General features: G+C 39.0%; 1 protein-coding gene across 2 annotated transcripts in view; it reads left to right on the forward strand.

Moving 5' to 3' along the window:
- Positions 1-22,730, forward strand: part of PCLO (piccolo presynaptic cytomatrix protein) — a 2,606,742-nt gene that overhangs the window by 2,026,156 nt on the left and 557,856 nt on the right. Inside the window, exon 15 of one of the 2 annotated variants that reach the window (XM_044088356.1) lies at positions 5,393-5,419. The exons of the other annotated variant lie outside the window; for it this stretch is intronic. Coding sequence (XP_043944291.1) covers positions 5,393-5,419 — 27 coding nt within the window. The remainder of the gene's footprint in view (positions 1-5,392; positions 5,420-22,730) is intronic. 2 annotated transcript variants of the gene reach the window in all.

The following is a 22,730-nucleotide window of genomic DNA, read 5'->3' on the forward strand; positions in this document are numbered from 1 at the left end:
ACAAACTATAGACTCATCACTATCCTATCACCTCTCTCAAAAAGTCATGACAAATGTATTCACTCAGAGCTTATGAAACATAACCAACTACATCCTCCTGCCCTACACCCAGCAGAGTTTTAGGCCCAGTCAGAGTACTACTACCACTGCATTAACTTCACTAACATAGCAAAAAAAATAAGAATGAGGGTAACCTCATTTCCTCACCTTTCCTTGATCTAGCTAAAGCATTTGACATAGTGTACCATTAGAAGTACCTTTCTGAACTTATAATACTTATACCACAGGAACACAGGGTAACAAGGGAAATGAGAGGGCCGAAACGAATACCAGCATGGAAATATCGAATAGAGAAAACTATAAAGCAGCTAAGACAAGAAGTGTCACTGTTAGAAGACTATAGAAGAGGGAATAGATCAACAAAAATACTAAGAAAGATTGATATGATAAAAGCAATGCACAATATTAGAACAGACCAGGATCAATTATGCACTACTGGAGATAAACTAAAAATTTTAAAACAGGCGGAAAGACTTAGAAGATATGAAGATAAATATAAGGGAAAAGCACAAAATAAGCACTTTATTGATGACCCCAAAAAAGTTTTTTAGAGAACTGGGAAATAAGGTAAAAGGAATTGAAAGACCGCCAAAAAAAGTGGAAGTAGATACATTTTGGAGACGTATCTATGAATATCCTGTGGAACATAACAAATATGCTAAATGGATAGAAGAAGTAAAAGAAAGAATAAGAAGTTTAAAGGTACAGGATATGATATGGGATGAAATAACAGCCAGAGAGATTGAAATAAAGTTGAGAAAAGCCTCTAACTGGAAAACCCCAGGCCCAGATGCAGTACCTAACTTTTGGCTTAAAGTATTAACTTTAACAACAGGAAAACCAATGCTTTTACTTAAGAGTGAACCAACAAGCTACCCTAAAAATTACAAACCAATAACTTGCCTTCCAATGACGTATGAACTATACACAGGAATTGATGCCGACAGAGTTTATAGTCATTTAGAAGAAAACTCAATTATGGCGGTAGAACAAAAGGGTAATAAAAGAAAGTCATATGGAACAAAGGATCATTTGTTGTTAAACAAACTTATATTGGAGAACTGTAAGAAAGGGAAGAATCTAAGTATGGCATGGATTGACTACAAAAAAAGCATTTGATAGTATCCCATATTCATGGATAAAAGAGTGCTTAAAAATGTATAAGATACACCCTACACTGATTGACTACATTACAGTGACCATGAAACAATTGGCAGACCACTTTGCAATTAAGCCATGATAAAGGACAGATTATTATCCCAGGGATAAAAATTCAAAAGGGGGATATTCCAGGGTGATTGTCTTATCACCGTTGCTATTCTGCCTTGCCATTAATCCATTACGCTGTTTAGTTAACAGCTTAGGCCATGGCTACAATTTGGCTCCTAGAAAACAACAAAGTCTAATGACTTCTCATCTTCTCTTTGTCGATGATTTAAAACTGTATAGCTCATCAGATGAGGAACTGAAAGCACAGCTGCAGGTTGTCAAAACTTTTTCAGATATTGGAATGTCATTTGGTCTTGATAAATGTGCAAAAGCAACCTTTAAAAAAGGAAAATTGCAGCACCAGGAAAACATCAATTTGGGACAAGAATGTAATATAAAAGAACTTGAGCAAGAGGGAGTGTATAAATACTTGGGAATTGATGAAGGGTCAGCAATAAAACATGAACAAATGCGAATAAAGCTTAATAAGGAGTACTTTGGAAGACTTAAATTCATTTTGAAAACAGCATTGACATCTAGGAACAAGATCCAAGCCATAAATCATTTTGCTGTTCCTGTCCTAACTTATAGAAGTAGATAAAAACCAGGCAGCAACTGAATGTGCTAAAAAACAAAAGAAAGAATATAAGGTGAAGGACCAGATGAGAAGGCAAGAAATGTGAAAAATATAAATATAGTTGCAAGTATAGAAAGCGTCTGGAAGAGCCTCATGTTGATCAAGGATGAATGCAGGAATGGTTAAGGAGAGGTGAATTCACATCAAGAAATGAAAGGTTAATATTGGCAGCCCAAGACAGTGGGCTATGTACACTCTGGTTTACAAAGTCCATTGAACATGTGGGAGAAACAGATATATGTAGGTTTTGTAAAACCAAATTGGAAACAGCCACACACCTTGTTGCTGGTTGCGATGCACTAATGGCAGAGGGACTGTATACTGAAGGGCATAATAATGTGCCAAGATTTTTACACTTGATATTGTGCAAGCATTATGGTTTTGAAGTGGCTGAAAAACACTGGAAATATGAGCCACAAAGAATCATAGAAAATAATGAAGTTTATACCTCATGGGATCACCCATTACCAACGGTTCAAAAGATAGATGCTAGAAAACTGGATATCGTGGTCCAAGAAAAGAAGACAAAAGTAGCATTGATCATTGAAATCACCACACCTAGTGACTACAGTGTCTTGCATACAGAGAGACACAAAGTCATAAAATACCTGGATCTGCAGGCAGAAATGAGAGCCATGTGGAAGAAAGATACCCAGACAGTTCCAATAGTAGTAGGAGTAGCTAGTCTTATAAAAAGAATTTACAATCATATTTAGGTATGTTACCAATTCATGTAACACCGTACTAATTGCAGAAGGAATCATTACTAGGCACATTGCGGGTAATGCGAAGAGCACTTTTGGCTAACATCAAAGAGTGAAACAATACTAATTTCATTAACTTTAATCGTACTTTGACATAGGAATGGGATCCATTCCTATCATGGTATTAGAAACTCAAAATACTTGGAGAAATCAAAAACAGAAGAAAACTTATAACGTTAGGTCTCAGCTACCCCTCCCTTTCCTGATTCCTCAACTATTTTTTCAGTCATCATCAGGCAACTAAATGGCAACAGAATATCTCAGTACTTTAAGCAGTCTCTGATGGTTTTCCCCAAGGAGGCAATACTTGACCCACTTGTGTTTACAGTTTTCATAAATAAGCTTCATACCACTAACAAACCTGACAGTTTTCTACTAAATGACAATAATTCTACTCTTGTCCACTTTGCCCCATCTATAGAAAAATTGCAGGAAAAAATTCCAACTTAGCCAAACTAAACTACTTGGAGTGATAATAGATGACAGCCTCACATTTGATCAGCACATACTCTACTCCACATCAAGAAAACCTATCAAAACCTCAGCTCTCTTTGTAAGGTCAAGCAATGACTAACAGATGATACAAGGATTACTGTAGCCTCAACATATATCCTCCCATCTTTGACTTTAGCTTACTCTATTCTTACAGTCATCAATACTACCTATAAAAATAAATTAGCTTCCTGCTTCTAAATTTACACCCAATCTCCCCTGTAAGACACATCACTGACTTGAACTCCAAACCAACTCACATGTAACTAATCATTTTCTATAACCTCCTAATAAATGCCCAACATTACAAAACATTCTAATGTCCTACTCTGCAACCAGAGACCTTTACCCTAGCAATAAAGCTGCTGCTGTCAATAATTCATTTAAAACTCATGGAGACACTCTCTACTCCCGTTATGTGTCATTACTCTGGAATAAAGCACCCACACATTTAGAAAAGTTAAACAGTTTCAAAACATTGATTAAACAACACCTAAGTCAATGATAGCTCTACTCTTCACCCTCACCTGGCTAGCACTCCTCTCAGATCTTTTGCCACTTATGCCATCTACTACTTTGCTTCACAACCCTCCATAGCTTATCTCTCATCCCTATACTCAACTGTTCGTGTAAGTTCTGTGCTATGATACTGTGTGTGTAATATATTATAGCAATAACCTTCACACTATATACTTTTTTCAATGAATTCTCTTGAACCATGTTTTTCTGTTGACAATAAGCCAATTTTTTGTCAATTTTCTGTTTTTAACTTATTTACAATGATGTTATGTTCAAGTAAGGATATTTTAAAATCTGTGTAAAATAACTCATGTTCAAATGTTTTACTGTGCAGTTATAATTGTGCTTTGTATAATACAGCTGTGGAGCTTTTCTCACCATGCCTCCTCTGAAAATGGGTTCTGCCCAATCAAACTTTCCTGGTAAACAAAGACAAATCAACAAATAAATAAATGCATATGAAAACTAATTAAAGCCAAAAAACTAAGTCACAGAAACTTCTGCAACTGTTGTAGAATAAGCTATGATTGTTTTGAAGTTAAATGAGTTACTATTTTATATTTCATAGCAGACGCATTACAGGCAGTTTATTAAAAATATCAGAGTAGTATGCTAATCCATCTGTCTCATAATGCTGACAGATAATTCTGAATATGACTTATGGCTGACATAATAACATACATTTTATAGGAATTACATATGAGGTAGTGGAACAGAGCCCCAGAACTACTAGGTTAGAATTAAATTCAGAATCTGTATATCAGTGAAAACGATTACCTGCATTTTTGCAGACATTGCTTTCATTATGTAATGCCCTTCCCAGTACATTTGAATTTTACTTGCTGAAATTAAATATTTGCCCTTTATGTCAACCTTCTGTTGAACTTGGTATTCTAGAGCTATATTTTAAAGCTTGACATTTTACAGTATCTAATTTCCTATTAATCTCTTTTGCTCTGGCTATTCAATTGATAGCTGCAATTACATGAAGCTGAATGTTCATTGAAAACAGTGAATGAGCTTGAAAAAAATAAGAAGCTAACCATTCATTTCAACAAGATGCAATTTTACAACAGTGACACCAAGTTGCATGTTAGGTATTCTTATCAAATTCACTGTGTTAAAATTGAAATAAAGTAGACTGAATTTACTAAATAAATTTGTTTCACTTCAGTGATTCCATTTTTACAGTGATTTTTCCTAGAAATTCGAAATGTTGTATTTCTGTTTTAGAATAAAAATAAAGTGCATTATCTGTGAACACATTTAAGTAGGTACACAGATAATATAATAATACATATATAATATATATTATACAGGTACGTTTAATAATTTTTAATAAATTCTACTTATATTTCTGCAAATTTTTGAAGACACTAAAGTCATGAAAGCAAAAAGGCTGTATGAAGAAAACTGTTAATAAAAAATCACCTAAAATGTGTATTTGTCTGCCGGTTATGTAGCAAATTTGTATCAAAGATTGTCTTATGTTTAGATTATTCATTGTGACCCTGCTTAAAGCTTTTGTTAATGTATTTGTTGCAAATTTATTGAAACTTCTTTTTTATCCTTAGATAATTCTCATGCTGTCTACTTCCCCTCTTCCTCTTTCTCCTTCCTTACTTTGCACTTTTTTTTTTGCTGCTGTGTCCCTGTTTTATCATATGCATTTCAATTTGCTGTATCTGCTTTCATCAATCGGTCCATACAGCCAAGTCATGGTTGTTCAGAATGCAAGGTAGAGTTTTCTTTCTCTTATTATATTTTTGGAATTGCACTGTGAATGTATTCCTGCTATGTGTATTTTTTTTTATTATTTTTAAGTTTTGTGTATTTTTTTTCTATTTTTGTCCCTCTCACATTGGGGTCTACTGCTCTGATGTGAACTGTTTGCTATGAACTTTCTGGAATGCATTTAAATGAGTAACTCTTTTTTGCCTATTTGAGTGAAAGACTGATGACTTGTGAATATCACTTAAAGGTTATCAAATAAGCTTGCATAAATCTTACCAGGTTTATCTTTTGCAAATTAAAAAAAAATGTACATATAATTGTACATATATATTCAGGCATTTGGCAAATAATCCAGAATGTTTTATGGGGTACATCATATTCAGCTGGCTGCTTCCCTATTTTGTTTGCTGGCATGATAAATCAACAATTTTTCAATGCAGTTGCAGTCAATCGTATTAAAGTAAATAATGTATTTGTCACTGGGTGTTACAAGCCATTAATCTTTACTGGACTATGGTTACTGCATATAACAAGTACTAAAACTATGGCAGTAATTACAATCTAACATAAAATGGTACTTGTAAATGATGTTAGCATTTTAATGACATTTATTAAATAGATCATTTATAGATTTAAATGCACTTAGATGTTGTCATTTATGTGGAAATCATATTATAGAACACACAAAAATAATTATCAAGTTGTTTGACAGAATAAGCATGCCAAATTTCTCATTTGTATGCCCACAAAATAAGCATGAAAGAAATCATTTACAAAAAAAGCATGATAAAAGAATGCACTTGGTGATTATGTGAATGTGAGTCTGCCCGATATTTAAACATTACATTGTCAGAAGGAAAGATTACAGGACATGAGCAACGTGAGTGCTCACAGAGCAGCACAAGAGGAACAGTATGAACTGCAATGTGTAATTCCAAATAGTCAGACTCCTCTCCTTTTTTTCTGGTTACTTGGCAGTCTGCTTGATAACCCTAAGTGGAAAACAATGTGTTGTGCCAGTCTGTTTTCTAGAAACAAATTATTTCTGATATTTAATAACCTTTTTGTATGATAATATAAACAGCCTGCATGCCGTAACATTTCTGAATCTAAAAACAACTGCACATTTCTGAATCTAAAAACAACTGCATTAACACTGATGTGCATATAGTCTTTATGAAAGTATATAATACTAAGTTGACAATACTGTATGCATAATAATTTCATAGATTAGATACACACTTAAGTTGAAGAAAACATCCAGTTTGCAAAAAGGCAGCAATAAAACTCAAGTCATCTTAAAGTTAGATTAATAAAATGAAGACCTTTATGGTGATAAAGGCAGATAAATTACTCTCTTGCATGTCTTTGGCATTAAGAAGGTACTTTAGGTAGTCATGGCTCTGTAGTGTAGACAGATAGAGCCCTGACAGTAGCCCATGTGACCAGACTTCAGTTAGCTCCCTAGCATCCATTCTACTGGATGGAGAGGCCTGTGTGAACTCAGGGTCACTGTGTTGTTCCTTTTGGAGATTGGGGAACCGCAACTCAAATTTTGGGGTTAGTGCTTGAAGGGAGTGTTTGCTATTTCATGGAGGAATTATAAGGCTGTGTTCTGAAATGGTGAGATAACCACCAGCAGCTTCTTCTGTCTTTCTCCAGAACAAGTAATCTGTCATTAACTCTATTCTTTGAACGTGAGTCACAAAAGGGACTTTGTTGAGTAATTGTAAAGCTTATGTTAGTCCAATAAAAGGTATTATATCACCTCTGTTTCAGAACTTTGTTTTCACGAAAGGGAATGATAGATGCATGGTATCATGCCATCAGGATTTCTAAACCTGTTCTCAAGAATGAGTCATTTTGTTGAGGCCCTTGAATTGAGTAAATATTATTGAAACAGAAGCGAGGCATTATAGAAGTCTGAATAAAGACACACACATACACATGGATATAAGTACTACAGTATAAGACAGAAGTAGACAGAGAAATAAAAGGATAAAATTACACTTCCAAGAATACATAATTATAGACGCAGTACATCTTTGGGTCCATCAACCATAGGGTCTCTAGGCCATGTAGCTACAGCATTTTTAAAATTATTAATTTGGAAAAAAAAACCTATTTAAAATAAAACTGAAATAAGAACGGATTATGTGTAAGCACCCATCTAGCAAACTAGTATTGCTCTTAAGAAAATTTTATCTATAAATCTACCTTTAGAACTGAAACCTGTAACTTAGTGTAGTTAAAGCAAAGTCACTGCATGACAAGCTTAGAGCAGCTAGTTTGCACATTAAACAGCACTGCTGTCAAACTGTAGCACCATCTAACCTAGTCTGGTGCCACCCCCAGAGACCACCCAAGGAGACCTCTGTATAATCCAGTCCACAACCTACAGTAACCCACACAAATACAAGTCGAAACAACATGTATATGCAATATCCAAATGTCTGAATAGCCATCTTGGTAGATATGAGACAATGTAGCAATTCTTTCATGTTCACAGGCAACCATTTAATCCTTTAAGAAAGAAACACAGTATGCAAGAGATCCAATTGCACATTTTCACTAAATGCAAAACTCTTGCATACAAACAAGGTTGTCAGTAACACACGTACTACTTCCACAACATGTAGTGTCCTCCACACACATAGACTAACTTATATTGAGGCACTAAAGAGCAGTCTTCCCTAATTTCAAAGACCTCCTAAGCCTATAAATAACAAAGCCCATCTTCAGCACTCTATAAAGTACTCACCAAAAGCAACACCAAACTCCACACATCTGCCTGTGACTACACCCAGTGGATCCCGAAGAGCAAAGCCCTTAAGGCAAGCAAACAGCTTACCCAGGACTGTTGTCATAGATGACTCCATTGTACGACACATAGATGTCCCACTCACCAGAATGAACAAGGAGAATATAATAGTTAGCTGCTTCTGCGGATCCAGGATCTGCCAAGTTACACATGAACTCAAGTCATTACACCACAGGTATCAGTATTATTCTATCATAGTCCATGCTGAGCATTATTGATCTGAGATGTACCTCCCTGGACTACATGAAGACAGACATTATTGATCTCTCTAAATATGTGTCTCAGGCAAGTATGTGCCTTGCATGCAGCAGCAGTCTACCTTTACCAAGAATGATGCCCCACTACAAACAAAGGATGACTGACTTCAATAATTGTCTTAGTTTCTGGTATCTTTCCAGGGGATTCAATATCTGTCATCAAGGGAGGACAAGGTTAACAATCCATATTTCTTTGCAAAGGATGGTCTGCACCTGCCCACACCCCAAGGCTTCTGAATGTTGGCTAAAACTTTATCCACCCCCATTAGAAACTTATAAGGCAATGCCAAATTGTCAAACCTACTGACATAGCAAATAAAACCAAAAGATACCTGAGTGTATTACTGCTCAATGCTAGGAGCCAAAACAAGAAACTCCATACCCTACAAGTTCTCTTCATTTTGGAGAATATACACATATGTGCCATAACTGAGACATGGTTTAAATCCACAGAAAGTACTCTGGCATTGCAAGCCTTCAGTGCCTTCCACATATTTAGTCCTTCAGCTGCACAGTCAGGGGCAAAGGGTGAAGGAATCCTGATCTACATTAGATCTACTTTAGCAACAAGTGTACATTTATGTCAGTTAAACAGGATGATGACTTGGGGTTTATCCACATGCAAATCACCATAGACAAAGTCCCATGCCATATCCTAGCAACCTCTAGGTCACCATCTGTGTTTGAAGAATCCCATAGATCATACCTAGACCTACTGGAGACAGTCACCATTAAACCAAATATCATAGTCATGGAAGACTTTAACCACACCTGTATAGACTGGGAAACAAACTGCCTCAAACTTGCAGGCGCAATGATTCCTGGATTTATTAACACAAATACCATTGACCAAATAGTGCACCTATCCACCAGAGGTTCATACATATTGGTCCTGGTACTCACATATAGGAGATCACTGCACATAATCTATGTCACGTCCTTACTGGTGAGGTTGGACCACAAAGCTGTTTCCTTTGAAATAAAAATCAACTCGGTAATCCCAGCAAATCCTGTGACATTTAAGAACTATCCCAAACAAACTACTTCCTATTAATTGGCAGTTTGTCAAAAGTGAGTGCCCTTCCTAACCTCGAGTTTGCACCCTGAGTGCAATGGCCTTGCTTTAGCCACATTAAGTTACAGGTTTCATATCACAGTAACCTATTTGGAATTGTTCACAGGAACCCTGTACAACCATGTAAATGGCTGTATAGAGGCTGCTGTACCTATTAGGAGTAAACCCAAAGCAAACCGCACTGGTGGAATCCTAACCTCAGTAGGGCATATAACAAAAGGAAAAAAAATCAGGATTAAAATCAAGATCATCAACTCCCAGAATGATAAGAGCTTTCTAATTCAACTAAACAGGAAATTTAGAGGGTTAATTAAGTCCAACAAGGCAAGTTAGCGAGGAAGTAGTCTGGGAAAATATAAAGTTAGCTACTGTGATTAGTTTGAAATAGTAAATTCATTTAACAATGTTTTTCTTCAATATACCAGTCCAGTGAAATATTTTCTCCAGATTAAGGATGGTCATTTGCAGTTGCATTGCTAGATAAATTAAAGAACAGCCTTAAGGAAAGACAAACAGTTGTTAATTCCTTTGCAAAGTATAAAAAGGCAGGGAAGCTAATGAAATAATACCATTCCAATGTATTGTGCTTCACCGTGACAGATGCATCCAGGCCCTGAAAGTGCTAGAAAGAGTGTTTTGCTAGAACAGTTGCTACATCAAAACATTTTTTTGCAATGTTTCCGTGGATATTTGAGATGCTGCTACTGTATAGTATAAATGTATACCTTTGTAAATATCTGACAAACGTGATGTGTTCTCCCATTCATAATTGTCTCCTGAAGCCATATTTCTAAAAGATATGTTCTATTATGTTTTCCCACCCTCTTTTAAGAAGTACGTTCCACATGGGATTCTTTTCTGGAGCTAGAGTTTTTAAAGTCAGATTCAGAGGTTTTATGTACTCACCATAATGATGGAACTGTGAAAAAATGATCTCACTACAGGGACATACGGATACTCTCATATCCAAATGTTTTCATTGCCTTTCAAATGTCTTGAATGGATTTCTGGTAAAATATCACAGGGAGCCTGGTTTTAGTTGGAGCATGGGAATGAAAGTTTGAGATGTTTCAAATGGACATCATGTGAGAAATAGCCAAGACTAGCCCAGTGGCAGAACCTCCAGTCTTGGAAAATTTGACTAAATTGAATTAAGAGCTAAGAAACACGTTTTAGAAGTCTGCAGTCTATTATCTGTCAGATCCCACTTCAGGGTATGTGCACAAAAATTTTACTGAGTCAGTATTAAGCACTCTCTACATTTTTTCTTTAAGTTTGTGATTCAGCAGCAGAAACAGTTCCGTCCTTTAAGCAGTTTTACAATTTCATTAAGTACCTCTTCATTTTTGTTTAGTTTTTTTTTCTTTTTGCATACACCTTTGTCTGTGTTTCTGTACCCCTGCACACCATTTAAGATGTTTTTTTCTTCTTTCATGTCATACTCTGTATTATCTGATATGTCTAGGAAGTGAAATGATTCCTACTATGCACATTTTATAACTTTTTGATTCTTAGTTGTCTTAAATCTCAGCTTAAACACTTTTCAGCTGACCTTACCAAATGTGAATCCATCATTAACATATTAGTCATCTGCCTGTGAATCACTAGCTACCTTTTTTCTATCTTCACAGTACAGTGCTTTAGTGACTATGCAAAATAAATCCGTTCATCTCACATGATCTTTTTTTCTAAGAGTTCATGTTAGTCAGGATGTTCTACCCTTTTATCTTCAAGATATACATTTCATTTAACTTTTTTATTTCAGTAATTATTGCACAAGTTAAAAAAACATTTTCCCAACTGTGTGCTACGTGTACTTCTAATATAAATTCTATCCCCTTGTTACATAGTTGATGGGTATTATCACTCTGCTAGCATTTGTTGAAACTAGACGGTAAATCCTATGTTTTTCTCCAATCAGGAGTGAACGCCTCCCTTTGGTAAAATGATATAGAATGTGATGACATGTAACAAAGCTTACTCATTCAACTTACACTTTTTATAATAAACATATTTCCTTCTCCTGTAGTATAATTAGTATCTTCTGTATGATTCCTGAACAGCATCATCATAGTTCTCTGTTGAGACTAATTTTTCTAGCTTTTCTCTAGTCCGTTTTGCAATTAATGCATTCCTTCAGAAATTTCCTCATTAATTATTTGTGGCTAAATGAACACATCACAACCATGAGTGAGATTCATGGTGATGCCAAGGGCTACTTTTATGGTAGTCTTTGAAGATAACCCATTGTACTCCTATTTCGACATTCCCTTTTCCTTCAGTTCCTCACCAAATTGTATTTACTCTTTTGCGAATTTAAAAGTGAGGAGTAAGCTGTATTCTAGATCTTTTAACTGTAATTTGTGTTGCAAGTTATTGTAGTCTGGCACTATTCGTATGATAGGAGCAGTCCTGTGTTTGTAGCAGAGAGGCTTAAACTGACTACAGGTCAGCATTTTTCTTTGCTTCTTAATCAGTCATTTATATAATGATAGTACCATTCTAGCTTCCATGTCTTTCTCAGCAATCGTCTAAACTACCATCATATTACTAAACATATTTCATCATATTCCTGGATAGATCCTGGATTCACTCCTGTGCATATAGCACATCAGGGAACAAGTACCCTTCAGCACTTGTTGCTTCTGTAGCAGGTGTGGATTTTATGGGGTCGGGTTGCTAGCCTGAGGGCCAACCTTCCTAAGAGGGTGCACCACACACTCCCATGCACACACTCACACCAATTTAGAGTGTCCAATCCACCTACTGCATGTCTTTGGAATGTGGGTGGAAACAGGAGCACCTGGCGGAAACCCACACAAACACAAGGACATGCAGTCACTACACAGAAGGCACCCCAGCCGAAAATTGAACCAGAGAGCCTCTTGCTGTGAGGTGACATTGCTAACCACTACATCACTGCACTGTCCTTCATCATATTACTTAAACATATTTTATGTAAGCTGGTCAGGACACATTCCCTTCTTCTTAAATTTTCCCTGTAGTCCTATTTCTACTCCCCCTTGAATAAAAATTTCAAGCCATTGCCTGTTCAGTCTTCTGTCTTCATTGAGATGCCACCTTTGTCTGAAAACAGTTATGTGATGATGGGGTCTTACTAGTCATCTAGGCCCCTATTTTTTTGCATTGTATTCATACATATTGACCTTGTAGGTTTGAGAGATAATGACTTTAATCATAACTATGTGCATAAATCCAGGTGTGATTTCACCAATTACCCAAACAGAGAAATACCTTTTCCTTTACAAGTAATATTTCTCCTTGTACAAAGTTATAATTTTCTTTCCTCATATTTAAGTCCCCTGTACAGTTTTTTTACCTTATTTTCTCTTTTCTCATGTTATATAATCTGATAAACTGCAGGTTTCTTTCTGTCTCTAATGCTGCTTTTATGCATTTTCTCCTGCTGTGTCTTCCATTTTTGTTTTAATCGCACAAAATCTGTAATGGCATAATTTTGAGTCTTCATCCCCTTTATCATTTCCTTTTCCACTAGCATTCTGTACCTGTCACAGAATACTGTGACATTTTCCAGTTTCTTACAGTTTCACTTATGACGATATTAAAGAGCAGTCCTTGAAACAAACTTTTATACAGTCTGCCTGCAGTATTTCTGCAGACTGTATTCAGTTTACAGTGAATGAATGTGTTCTGTTCCTCAGAAAATGTTTTGGCTATATTACTATCCTAAAACCTTCTCATAGGCTTTATTGACCTAAATTTCTTGTTAATGCCTTCATAGACTAATCAACAACTATTTAATACTCTGGTACCCTGAGCACTCAATAAGATAACTCTTTTGATAAAGCTAGTAACATTTTTGTGAATTTGTGTCACATTTGGTGTCAGTAAATCTCAAGTCCAAATACTTAGTTTGTTTTATTTTTTTTTTAGAAATATCTTCATTATTTTTATTGCTGTAATAAAATGTAGGTATCAATAATTGCATACCTTCCTCAGGCACTGAGTATTGTGAAGGGAAATTGCACTATTTTTATTGTTGTCAGGCATGTCATCATTCTCCTAATTATTTGAAAAAGATATTAATTAAGTCACTAGCTCTTTACTTATACTTTAAAACCACTCAGTTACATCCTACAGTGCCCTATCAAAATTGTGGGACTCCTCAGTCTGACCCCCAAAATTCCATCTTTAGAATATAACAGCAGTAGATACAGGAGAGGCTATGATATTGCATCACACACAGTGCCCATGCCGCATGTCCCCTTTGCTGTTACAGTCCTATGTCCTCTATACACGGAACAGCAGCAATCCCTCATCTGTGGCCTGTGCTTCTTAGAGTGAATCACATCCACAACTGACCTGGCAGCACGGTCACCACAGAACTGATATTATGTTACCACTTTGATGAGTTCAGTATGCACCACATATGGCAACAGCAACTTGCAAAACCGCTATGGGCACTGCCTAGCAGATTGAGCAGCATTGATCATGGACACCTCATATATCAGCAGTGAACAGAATTCCTTTCACTTTTACCTCACCCCAGCATGAAGTGTTATTGTTTACTTTCTGAACTGTGTGCAAGGCATTACTGGCTGGATTTACATAGAAACTGTTGTCATTGCATTCCATTTTCTGTGGTTTCTGAGCAGGTCACAGTTACTTTTATTGATTTTTAGACATTGCATGGTGTTCTGTTTGCAAAGACTGTTTCTGAACTGGACCATATCTCTTCTGTGGATTACCTTGTATCTTCTTAGAAAAAATATGGTTATTTTGATCTGTTTGCTTTACATGAGGTCTTTTTGTCACTGTAGATGTTCCTACAATCTTCACATATAATCTGTCTAAACTTGCATATAAGCATTTTAAGGAAAAGTACAGTTTACACAGTTCCTTATATATCTTTGGTACATATTGTTGTAGTCTAATGCCTTCAGTTTTGTAAATCATGAAACTGAAGTCAAGTTTGCAATGGACTGCGGAATCTGATGATCACATTTTGAAAAAAACCCTTGTTAATACAAAAATATTGTATTGCCTCCTGTTTAGATCCTTAGACTTTTCATATTCCAGAATCTTTGATGTTATCTGCCTTAGGTATCTACTGTCTCTTTGACGTAAGATAACCATCTTTCTAAATTAACAGAAATATTACATAAGATATCATCTAGCCTATGCAAGACATTTCCTGTATGTGTGACCTTCCCTTTTCCTACCATTTTAGCAAGGGGGGGGGGGTCTGATACCACTTTGCCTATATTGTCTGCATGATGTTTTATAGAGAATCTTGTTTTGAATGATGCTGTGACATGCTATCTTCACTCTGAATTGTGCTACAGGATTCTACACATTCTGTTCCTAAATGCTGTTCTTTAGATCCTTTAGCTTACAGTGATAAATATCTTCCATATTATTTTCCCATTTGCATACATTATTGAAACTGTTTAATCTCATCCCTGTAGAGATGTTCTGTATATAAAACTTCACTGAGTATTTCTGTCTGTACATACACTTCTAATGCCATATTTAGTATTTTGTTAATTTATAGGAAAGATGCAGGTAGTGGTATTATTTTTAGGTTTTCATTGCTGTGCCTTTTTTGCAGAATTAGTGCTTTCTATAATTTAACTTTTTCTGTATGTATCACATTGAGTTCCATACAGGACCACCATATGCTAGTGGAAGTTACTTTGTCTTATACTGAGGAAATTTACATCTGCTCTTTTTCTTGTCTGATGTCATGACTACTATTATGAAAAAAGAAGTTATGTTCTTACCATAACGTTCCATGTGAATTGTTCATCTTGCCTTTGTTCTTACACACACTGGTTCAGAGCCGATCGTCGGCTCCGAGTCGGCCACATCACCAGCTTCGCATCTTTGAGAAAGCTCGAGGCACAGTGCTATCCCATGATCCTCCAGTGTCAACCCTCAGATCTAGTTTGCTAACACTCGAAGAATCCTACTAGTTTCAGCGCCCTAGTGCACAGGAAAGCTACTACACTGTCTAATACTTTATCATAAAGTAGAGGAGAAAAGATGCCATACCTGAAGAACAGTAGGAAGCTCAAGATCACCCACATGTAGAGAAGACCGAACTGAGCTCAAGACATGCCCATTCTCCTAGGCCACAGGATGGGGGATGGAGGGGGGGAATGTAAGAACAAAGGCGAGGTGAACAATTCACATGGAATGCTATGGTAAGAACATAACTTCTTTATGTGAAATTGTTCGATCTCGCCGTTTGTTCTTACACACACGGGTAGCGTCCCTAGCTCCTTTATCCTGGGTGGCTCAAGGGAGAACATTCATATGAACAGTGGAACCAAACGTAGCCCTGTCTCTGGAGTTTTTATCTAATTTGTAGTGGGTAATAAAGGTATGTGGTTTCGCCCAGGTTGCCGCCTCACAAATGGTATCTAATGGTAAGCGAGCGGCATGGGCCAAGGAAGTAGCAACTGCCCTCGTAGAATGAGCTCTAGGATTAAAGGGGAGCTGTTGTTTTGATTCTGCATATACGAAATTTATACAATCCGATAGCCATTTGGATAAAGTAACTTTCGCTATCGCTTGTCCCTTTTTTTGGTCAGCATAAGATACAAATAGTTGGTCAGATTTTCTGTATTCCTTAGTCCTGTCTAAGTAAAATCTTAGCTGCCTGTGGACATCCAACTTGTGCAGCATGTATTCCAGCTTATTAGAGTGATTTTTAAAGAAGGTAGGTAGTTCAGTGGATTGATTAATGTTTTGAACTGAACAAATCTTTGGAAGGAAGGATGGATTGGTGCGCAATGTAACTCTGTCTGGGTGAAAAATCATATATGGGGGCCGGACAGACAAAGCCTGCAACTTCGAAACTCTCCGAGCGGAAGTGATGGCAACCAGAAAGAGCGTCTTCCATGATAAAAATTTGAGAAGAGTTGTGGTGGCTGGTTCGAATGGGGGCAGCATGAGCCGTGATAACATCAGGTTAAGATTCCACGGGGCAACTGGATCACGAAAAGGAGGACGTAGGTGAAAGGTACCTTTCATAAAGGCTTTGCAAAGTCTGTGGGACATGAGAGAATTATCTCCTAGACCAATATGAAAATTGGATATAGCCGCCAGCTGTACTCTTATCGTGGAAGTGGAAGCTCCTTCCTGAAAGAGTGTGGAAAGAAACTCTAATATCTTGTGTACTGGAGCCTCTGATGGATCTATACCCTGTTGTGAGGCCCAGTATGCAAAATGCTTCCATTTGCTATTGTATAACTTCCTCGTGGATGGCTTATGGGAAGATACAATGATCTGCTGAACTGCAGGGGACAGCAAGTTTGACCTGGCTAAGACGGGAAGCGGAGCAGCCAAGCTGTCAGTTTGAGGGACTTGAGAGATGTGTGGGGAACTCCCGACGAGTGCGTCAGCAGGTCTGGCACTGGGTCCAGAATCCACGGTTCGCCCACCTGATGAGTTTGAAGAAAGGGAAACCAGATTTGTCAAGGCCAGAATGGGGCTATCAAAATTATGGTCCTTTCCAGACGTTTGGCTTTCTGCAAGAATTTGGGGATTAACGGGATAGGAGGAAAAGCGTAAAGGAAACCCGGGGGCCAATCGTGTACCAGTGCGTCCCTGGGGGCACCCCCCGGAGGGGGTAGTAGGGCAAAGTAGCTTCTGCATTTGGCATTCAACGGGGATGCAAATAGGTCGCAGCAAGGCTGGCCCCATCTGCGGAAAATCATTTCCGCTACTTGAGGTTTGAGGGACCACTCGTGGGGCAACAGGATGGCTCTGCTCAACCTGTCTGCAATCACGTTGGATGTCCCTGGGATGTGCATTGCTATCAGAAAGTGTCCGGTGGACACAACCCATTGCCAAATCCTGAGGGCCTCTCTGCACAATGGATAGGACCTGGTTCCCCCTTGTTTGTTTATGTAACAGACTACTGACATGTTGTCTGTCTGAACTGTCACTGTTCCCAGAGGCAAGGACTTGTGAAAGTGCTGCAATGCTAGAAACACTGCCCTCAGTTCTAGGACATTGATGTGTAGATTGTATTCCAAGTTGGACCATTGACCTTGGGCTGTTCTTCCCTGAAAAAGCCCTACCCACCCTATCAGGGAAGCGTCCGTGGTCACAGTCGCTGTAGGACTGGGTAATACGAACGGTCGGCCTGTTATTAGATCCTGACTGTGCATCCACCAAAGGAGGTCTCGTTTGCAGGAGTCTGTGATTAGGATTTGGTGAGACAGTGGGATCTGTCGGTACGACCACTGGGCGAAGAGCATCCACTGAAGAATCCTCATATGCATTCTGCCTAGGGGAACTACAATAAGGGCGGCTGCCATCATTCCTAGGACTCGTAGGATTTGTCGTGCAGGGACTTTCCTGCTCTGAAGAAGGATAGTAATTTGAGTTCTGAGGGCTGATACCCTTAATGGGGGGAGATTGACTCAAGCCAGGGTAGTGTCCAAATCTGCCCCTATAAATGAGATATGCTGTGAGGGTGATAGTGCAGCCTTTCCAAAATTGATTGTTATGCCTAGAGAGGAGCAAAGGTTGATGGTGTAATCCCTAGCTTGCACAAGGTGATACTTGGTGGTGGCGGAGAGGAGCCAGTCATCTAGGTAAGGAAACACCTGGAATCCCATCTGTCTCAAGTGAGACGCTACTACTGCCATGCATTTGGTGAACACCCTGGGGGCTGTGGTGAGACCAAAGGGCAGAGCACGAAACTGGTAGTGACTGGCTCCCAGCCAGAAGCGCAGATGATCTCTGGATGCTCTGGCCATCTTGATATGGTAGTACGTGTCCTTGAGATCTATAGAGCACATCCAGTCGCCCTCCAGTAGGAAAGTAAGTATTGACTGAAGCGTGACCATCCGGAACTTTGCCTTCTCCATGAAGGTGTTGAGTTTGCTGAGATCCAAAATCGGTCTCCAGTCCCCTGTTTTTTTTCGGAACTAAAAAGAACCTTAAGTAAGTTCCGGATCCTATTTGGTCCGCCGGGACTGGTTGGATGACTCTGTTTTCGAGCAGCCTTTCTATCTCTATGACTGCCTGGTCTCGCAGAATGGGTGGAACATCTGGGAGCTTTTTGGGGGCGGGCGGCGTTTTTATAAAGGGAATATTGTAGCCTCTGGTAACTGTGCCTTTTACCCAGGAATCTGATGTGAGATTTAGCCAGGTCTCCGGGTATAAAGCTAAGCGACCCCCGACTGCCTCCAGAGTAGGACAGTCGGGCCTGCACTCAGGAGTGCTGGAAGGGTTTGCCAGAGAAGGTCTCTCTGTCGCCCTGATTTTGCGGACCCCCTCTGCCGCCTGGGCGGCGTCTTCCATTTCTTGCCCCTCCTCTGCCTCTGGAGGGGGTATCACTCTGAGTGGGCTGAAAGGATCCCTGAGTCTTTTGGAACCACATTTTTCCGCCTCTATTCCCTTTGGGGTATGGTCTGGACGGGGTGGAAAAACGGACCCCCTACGGCAGACAGGGTCTTCCCTTCTTGCTCGCACCTAGTGAGGGTCTCCTTTACTTTGGGGCCAAACAAGGAAGCATCATCAAAGGGGGCGTTTGTAAAGGAAGACTTGAAAGATTTCACAAAGAAGCATAGGCACAACCAGGATTGCCTCCTCAGAGCAATCGCTGAAGCTGCTGCCCTACTCGATCCTTCGGCTGCGTATGAAATAAGCCTCATGGATGAGTTCACTATGGAGTTGAGGGTATTAAGCTGTGCTGTCACTTTTTCGGAGACAGCAGCATCTGTGTTACCCTGGAGAGTATCTCCGAGTTCCTTAAGGAGATCTCTCTGTAGATGCGTGAAATGTGTAAAGTAGTTGAGCGATCTCATGGAGAACATCGCAGAACTAAATACGTGCTTCCTGTACCTGTCCATCGTCCTAGAATACTTATTAGGAGGATGGACAGAGGAGGATGATTCAGACATTTCCTTTTTAGTGGCTGCCACCACCACCATAGTATCCACAGGAACTCCTTTTGTAAGGTAACTCTTGTCTTGAGGGGCCATGATGTATTTGTTAGGTCTACGGGGGACCGGTTCCACTGTATCAGGTGATTCCCAAGCTCTACGGGCTATAAGATCCATAAGCTCATCAAACGGAGGGGTCACCCAGGAGGTAGAAGGTTGAGCCCCGAATGCCTTCAGCAGTACCGATTCATCTGCAGAAGGGGTAAGGGATTGCCAATCTCCCCTCTGTTTCAAGATTTCTAAAATGTCAGCAAAAGAGACATCTTCAGAGGGGGACCGTGGGGACCCTTCTGCTTCATCCAAATCAGTATCCAATGTTAGAGATTCCTGTGGGGAATCTATGTGCCTCCTCTTGCACAATCTTTTCCTCAGTACATCCTCAGAGGGGGCTTCTGGGGATGCCTCCGAGGAAGTAGGGGCACCCTCTGGGGCTTGCTGAGGCATTGGGTCTTGACGCTTAGCAGGGACCGAAGGTACAGAAGCAGAACATGGACCCTTTGGGGAAGGAGAAGAAGATGTCGATGATGTAAGTGTCTGTTCAGACAAGACCTTCCTCATGATGTCGAAGGCACCGCTGCCCCGGTCCGAGGACAGCATCGGTTCAGAAGAAGCCAATAGCCTCCCGGGAACTGGAGCTACGGGCTCCGACCCTGAGGATGGAACTGAGCTGATCTGAGCCGAGGCCCCGAGGGGAAGAGTCGGAACCGAAAGTTCGGTTCGACTGTCCCCCATGGAACCAAGGAAAGACCGTCGGCTCCTAGACCCCCCGGCTGGCTCCGAGGATGTCGAGGTTAAAGGTATCGATAGCACAACTGGAGGCTTTGGCACCGAGGGCTCTACACTCATCGGCTCTTTGATTCCTGGCTCCAGGGACTTGAGAGGTCTCAGAGGAGGATTGGTCGAAGGAGTAGAAAGGGTCTCGAGTTTCGATACCAACTGGGATGAAACTTCGATGAGTTTGGACAGAGCCGAGTTCTCCATTAGCTTCTGTACCACTCGGTCAATGTCGGAATCAGAAAGCGGCCTCGAAGAACGGGTCGAAGGGGCCGAAGCCATCACTGAGCGAAGGATTGAAGGCGGTGGTACCTCCGATACTGGCTCCAACACGGTAGTCTCGATCAGAGACAAGGACTCGACGCCCGACCCCGAGGCCTTTGGAGCCGGTGTCCGAATCTGGAAAGAGGTGCTCGGAGCTGAGGACTTAGGCTCCGACACTCTTGAAGACTTCGACCCCTTCGAAGACTTGGACACTTGTTCGGTCTTGTCCAGGGCCTCTTGAAATTCAGGTTTAAGCGACCCTCTGTCAACCAACTTCCTGTGTCTTTCCAGCATGACTCTCCTACTGAAGGAATGACATATGGAGTAGTCTTCCTGCAAGTGGAGAGGGTAATGGACATCTTTTGTCCACACTGACATCTCTTGAAGCCTGATTTGGCTTTCTCAGACATTTTAAACAGTAAAGTTATGAAAAAAAAAAATATATATATGAAAAAACACAGCACACTTATATATAGAAACACACACAATATATATAAGTTTAAATATTTAGATATATATATATATATATATATATATATATATATATATATATATGTATATAATAGACAAACAGTATCTAACTATGTTATAAGAAAAAGGGGAAAAAGTTAAGGCAAAAACTACAATAAAATATAAAAATTACTGTCAATCCTGACAGAAAAATCCAAGGCCTTAACTAAGTAAATACTAAACTATTTTTTTATATCTAATAGAAAAAAGCACACTCTGTTAACTACACCTACACTACTATACTACTTATAAAACTATTCTAATCGCTAATTTAAACTACAAATTCGAAAAAGATGAAAATATACTGGCCCGAGCCTCTCAGTGATGCGATCTGCTGCTAGTGGCAAACTAGATCTGGGGGTTGACACCGGAGGATCATGGGATAGCACTGTGCCTCGAGCTTTCTCGAAGATGCGAAGCTGGTGATGTAGCTGACTAGGAGCCGAAGATCGGCTCCGAACCCGTGTGTGTAAGAACAAACGGCGAGATTGAACAATTTCACAGCAAAAGTGTTTAGCTGTTCATCTGCATTTATTTTTGACTGAAGAGATTTTATATCATTCCCAGAGTACAGGCCAAGAATTATTCTATATTGGCTTCCAGTCTGCAGTGAACGCAGTAAGCTTTGTGAAGCTAGATCACAGCTATCATGGTAGAGCAAGAACCAGGGTTCATGACAGAGTATGTCAACTGCAGCTGCATAAAGGAGTAGACATACATCTCATGTTGTTTGTTTTGTGACTTCAGTTTATTGGTTTTCTTAATAACATCTTTGAGTGGATGGAAATATAATTTACCACAGAGGGTAATAAGACTTACAGTGGAGGCCATCTCAAAAGGATTCGTTATATCAGGAAGACTGTGTGTCAGGTAGTGTAATGGTTTTCATTGATCACTGTTCAGTGTGCATGATGCAGTAAAATGTCATCAACCTTAGGTACAAGATCATGGAGAAGGACTACATATTCATAGGGGGATTATTCCAGTTTTGTTTTCAGTAGATGTAAAACAATACATTTAACTTTGTTTTTTTTGATGTATTGATATAATTTGTGAGTTATTAGTGATTTTGCTGAGTAAGTGATGCCAAAGAAATTTTTTGCTGCAAACAAATGATTAAAAAAAAAAAGGCTTGTTTTATTCTGTTGGAGAATGAGCATACCCAGAACAATTCCTGATGTGTGTGACATCCTACCAGGGACATATTCATACTAGGAATGTTTTCTGGTTCTTTTCACCTTGAATTCTCATTGCTAAAATGCTTTTATTGAATTGTGGTTATGCTGTAACTTTGAAATGTTTATTTAATTGTTAAGTTTATTTTTAAGCATTTAAGCAATTTATTTGTCCATTTATTCATTCATTTATTTTTACTGCAAAATGCAACTTGATTACTTGTATGCAGAAGGAGAGAAAATGTCCATGTTTATTTCTCTGTTTAATTTTTACTTTTCTTCTGATAGTGTTAGTTGTCATGATTTTTGATTGATTTCTAAATAATTTTAAGTTCGTGCATTCTTTTTTATAATAGTTGAACACTGGAAGAAAGGTTTAATGTTTCAGAGCTCTGCGGCTGCATTTTAAGTCAGGATGCTGTATTGTTTATTCGTCTAAGATAAAATGCTCTAGTGTTGCTGTTTTCTTCATGAAAAAAAAAGATTACATCC

Source organism: Protopterus annectens, chromosome 11.part0 (genome assembly GCF_019279795.1).
Source record: "Protopterus annectens isolate FY-2018-M chromosome 11.part0, PAN1.0, whole genome shotgun sequence".
Lineage (NCBI taxonomy): Eukaryota > Metazoa > Chordata > Ceratodontiformes > Protopteridae > Protopterus > Protopterus annectens.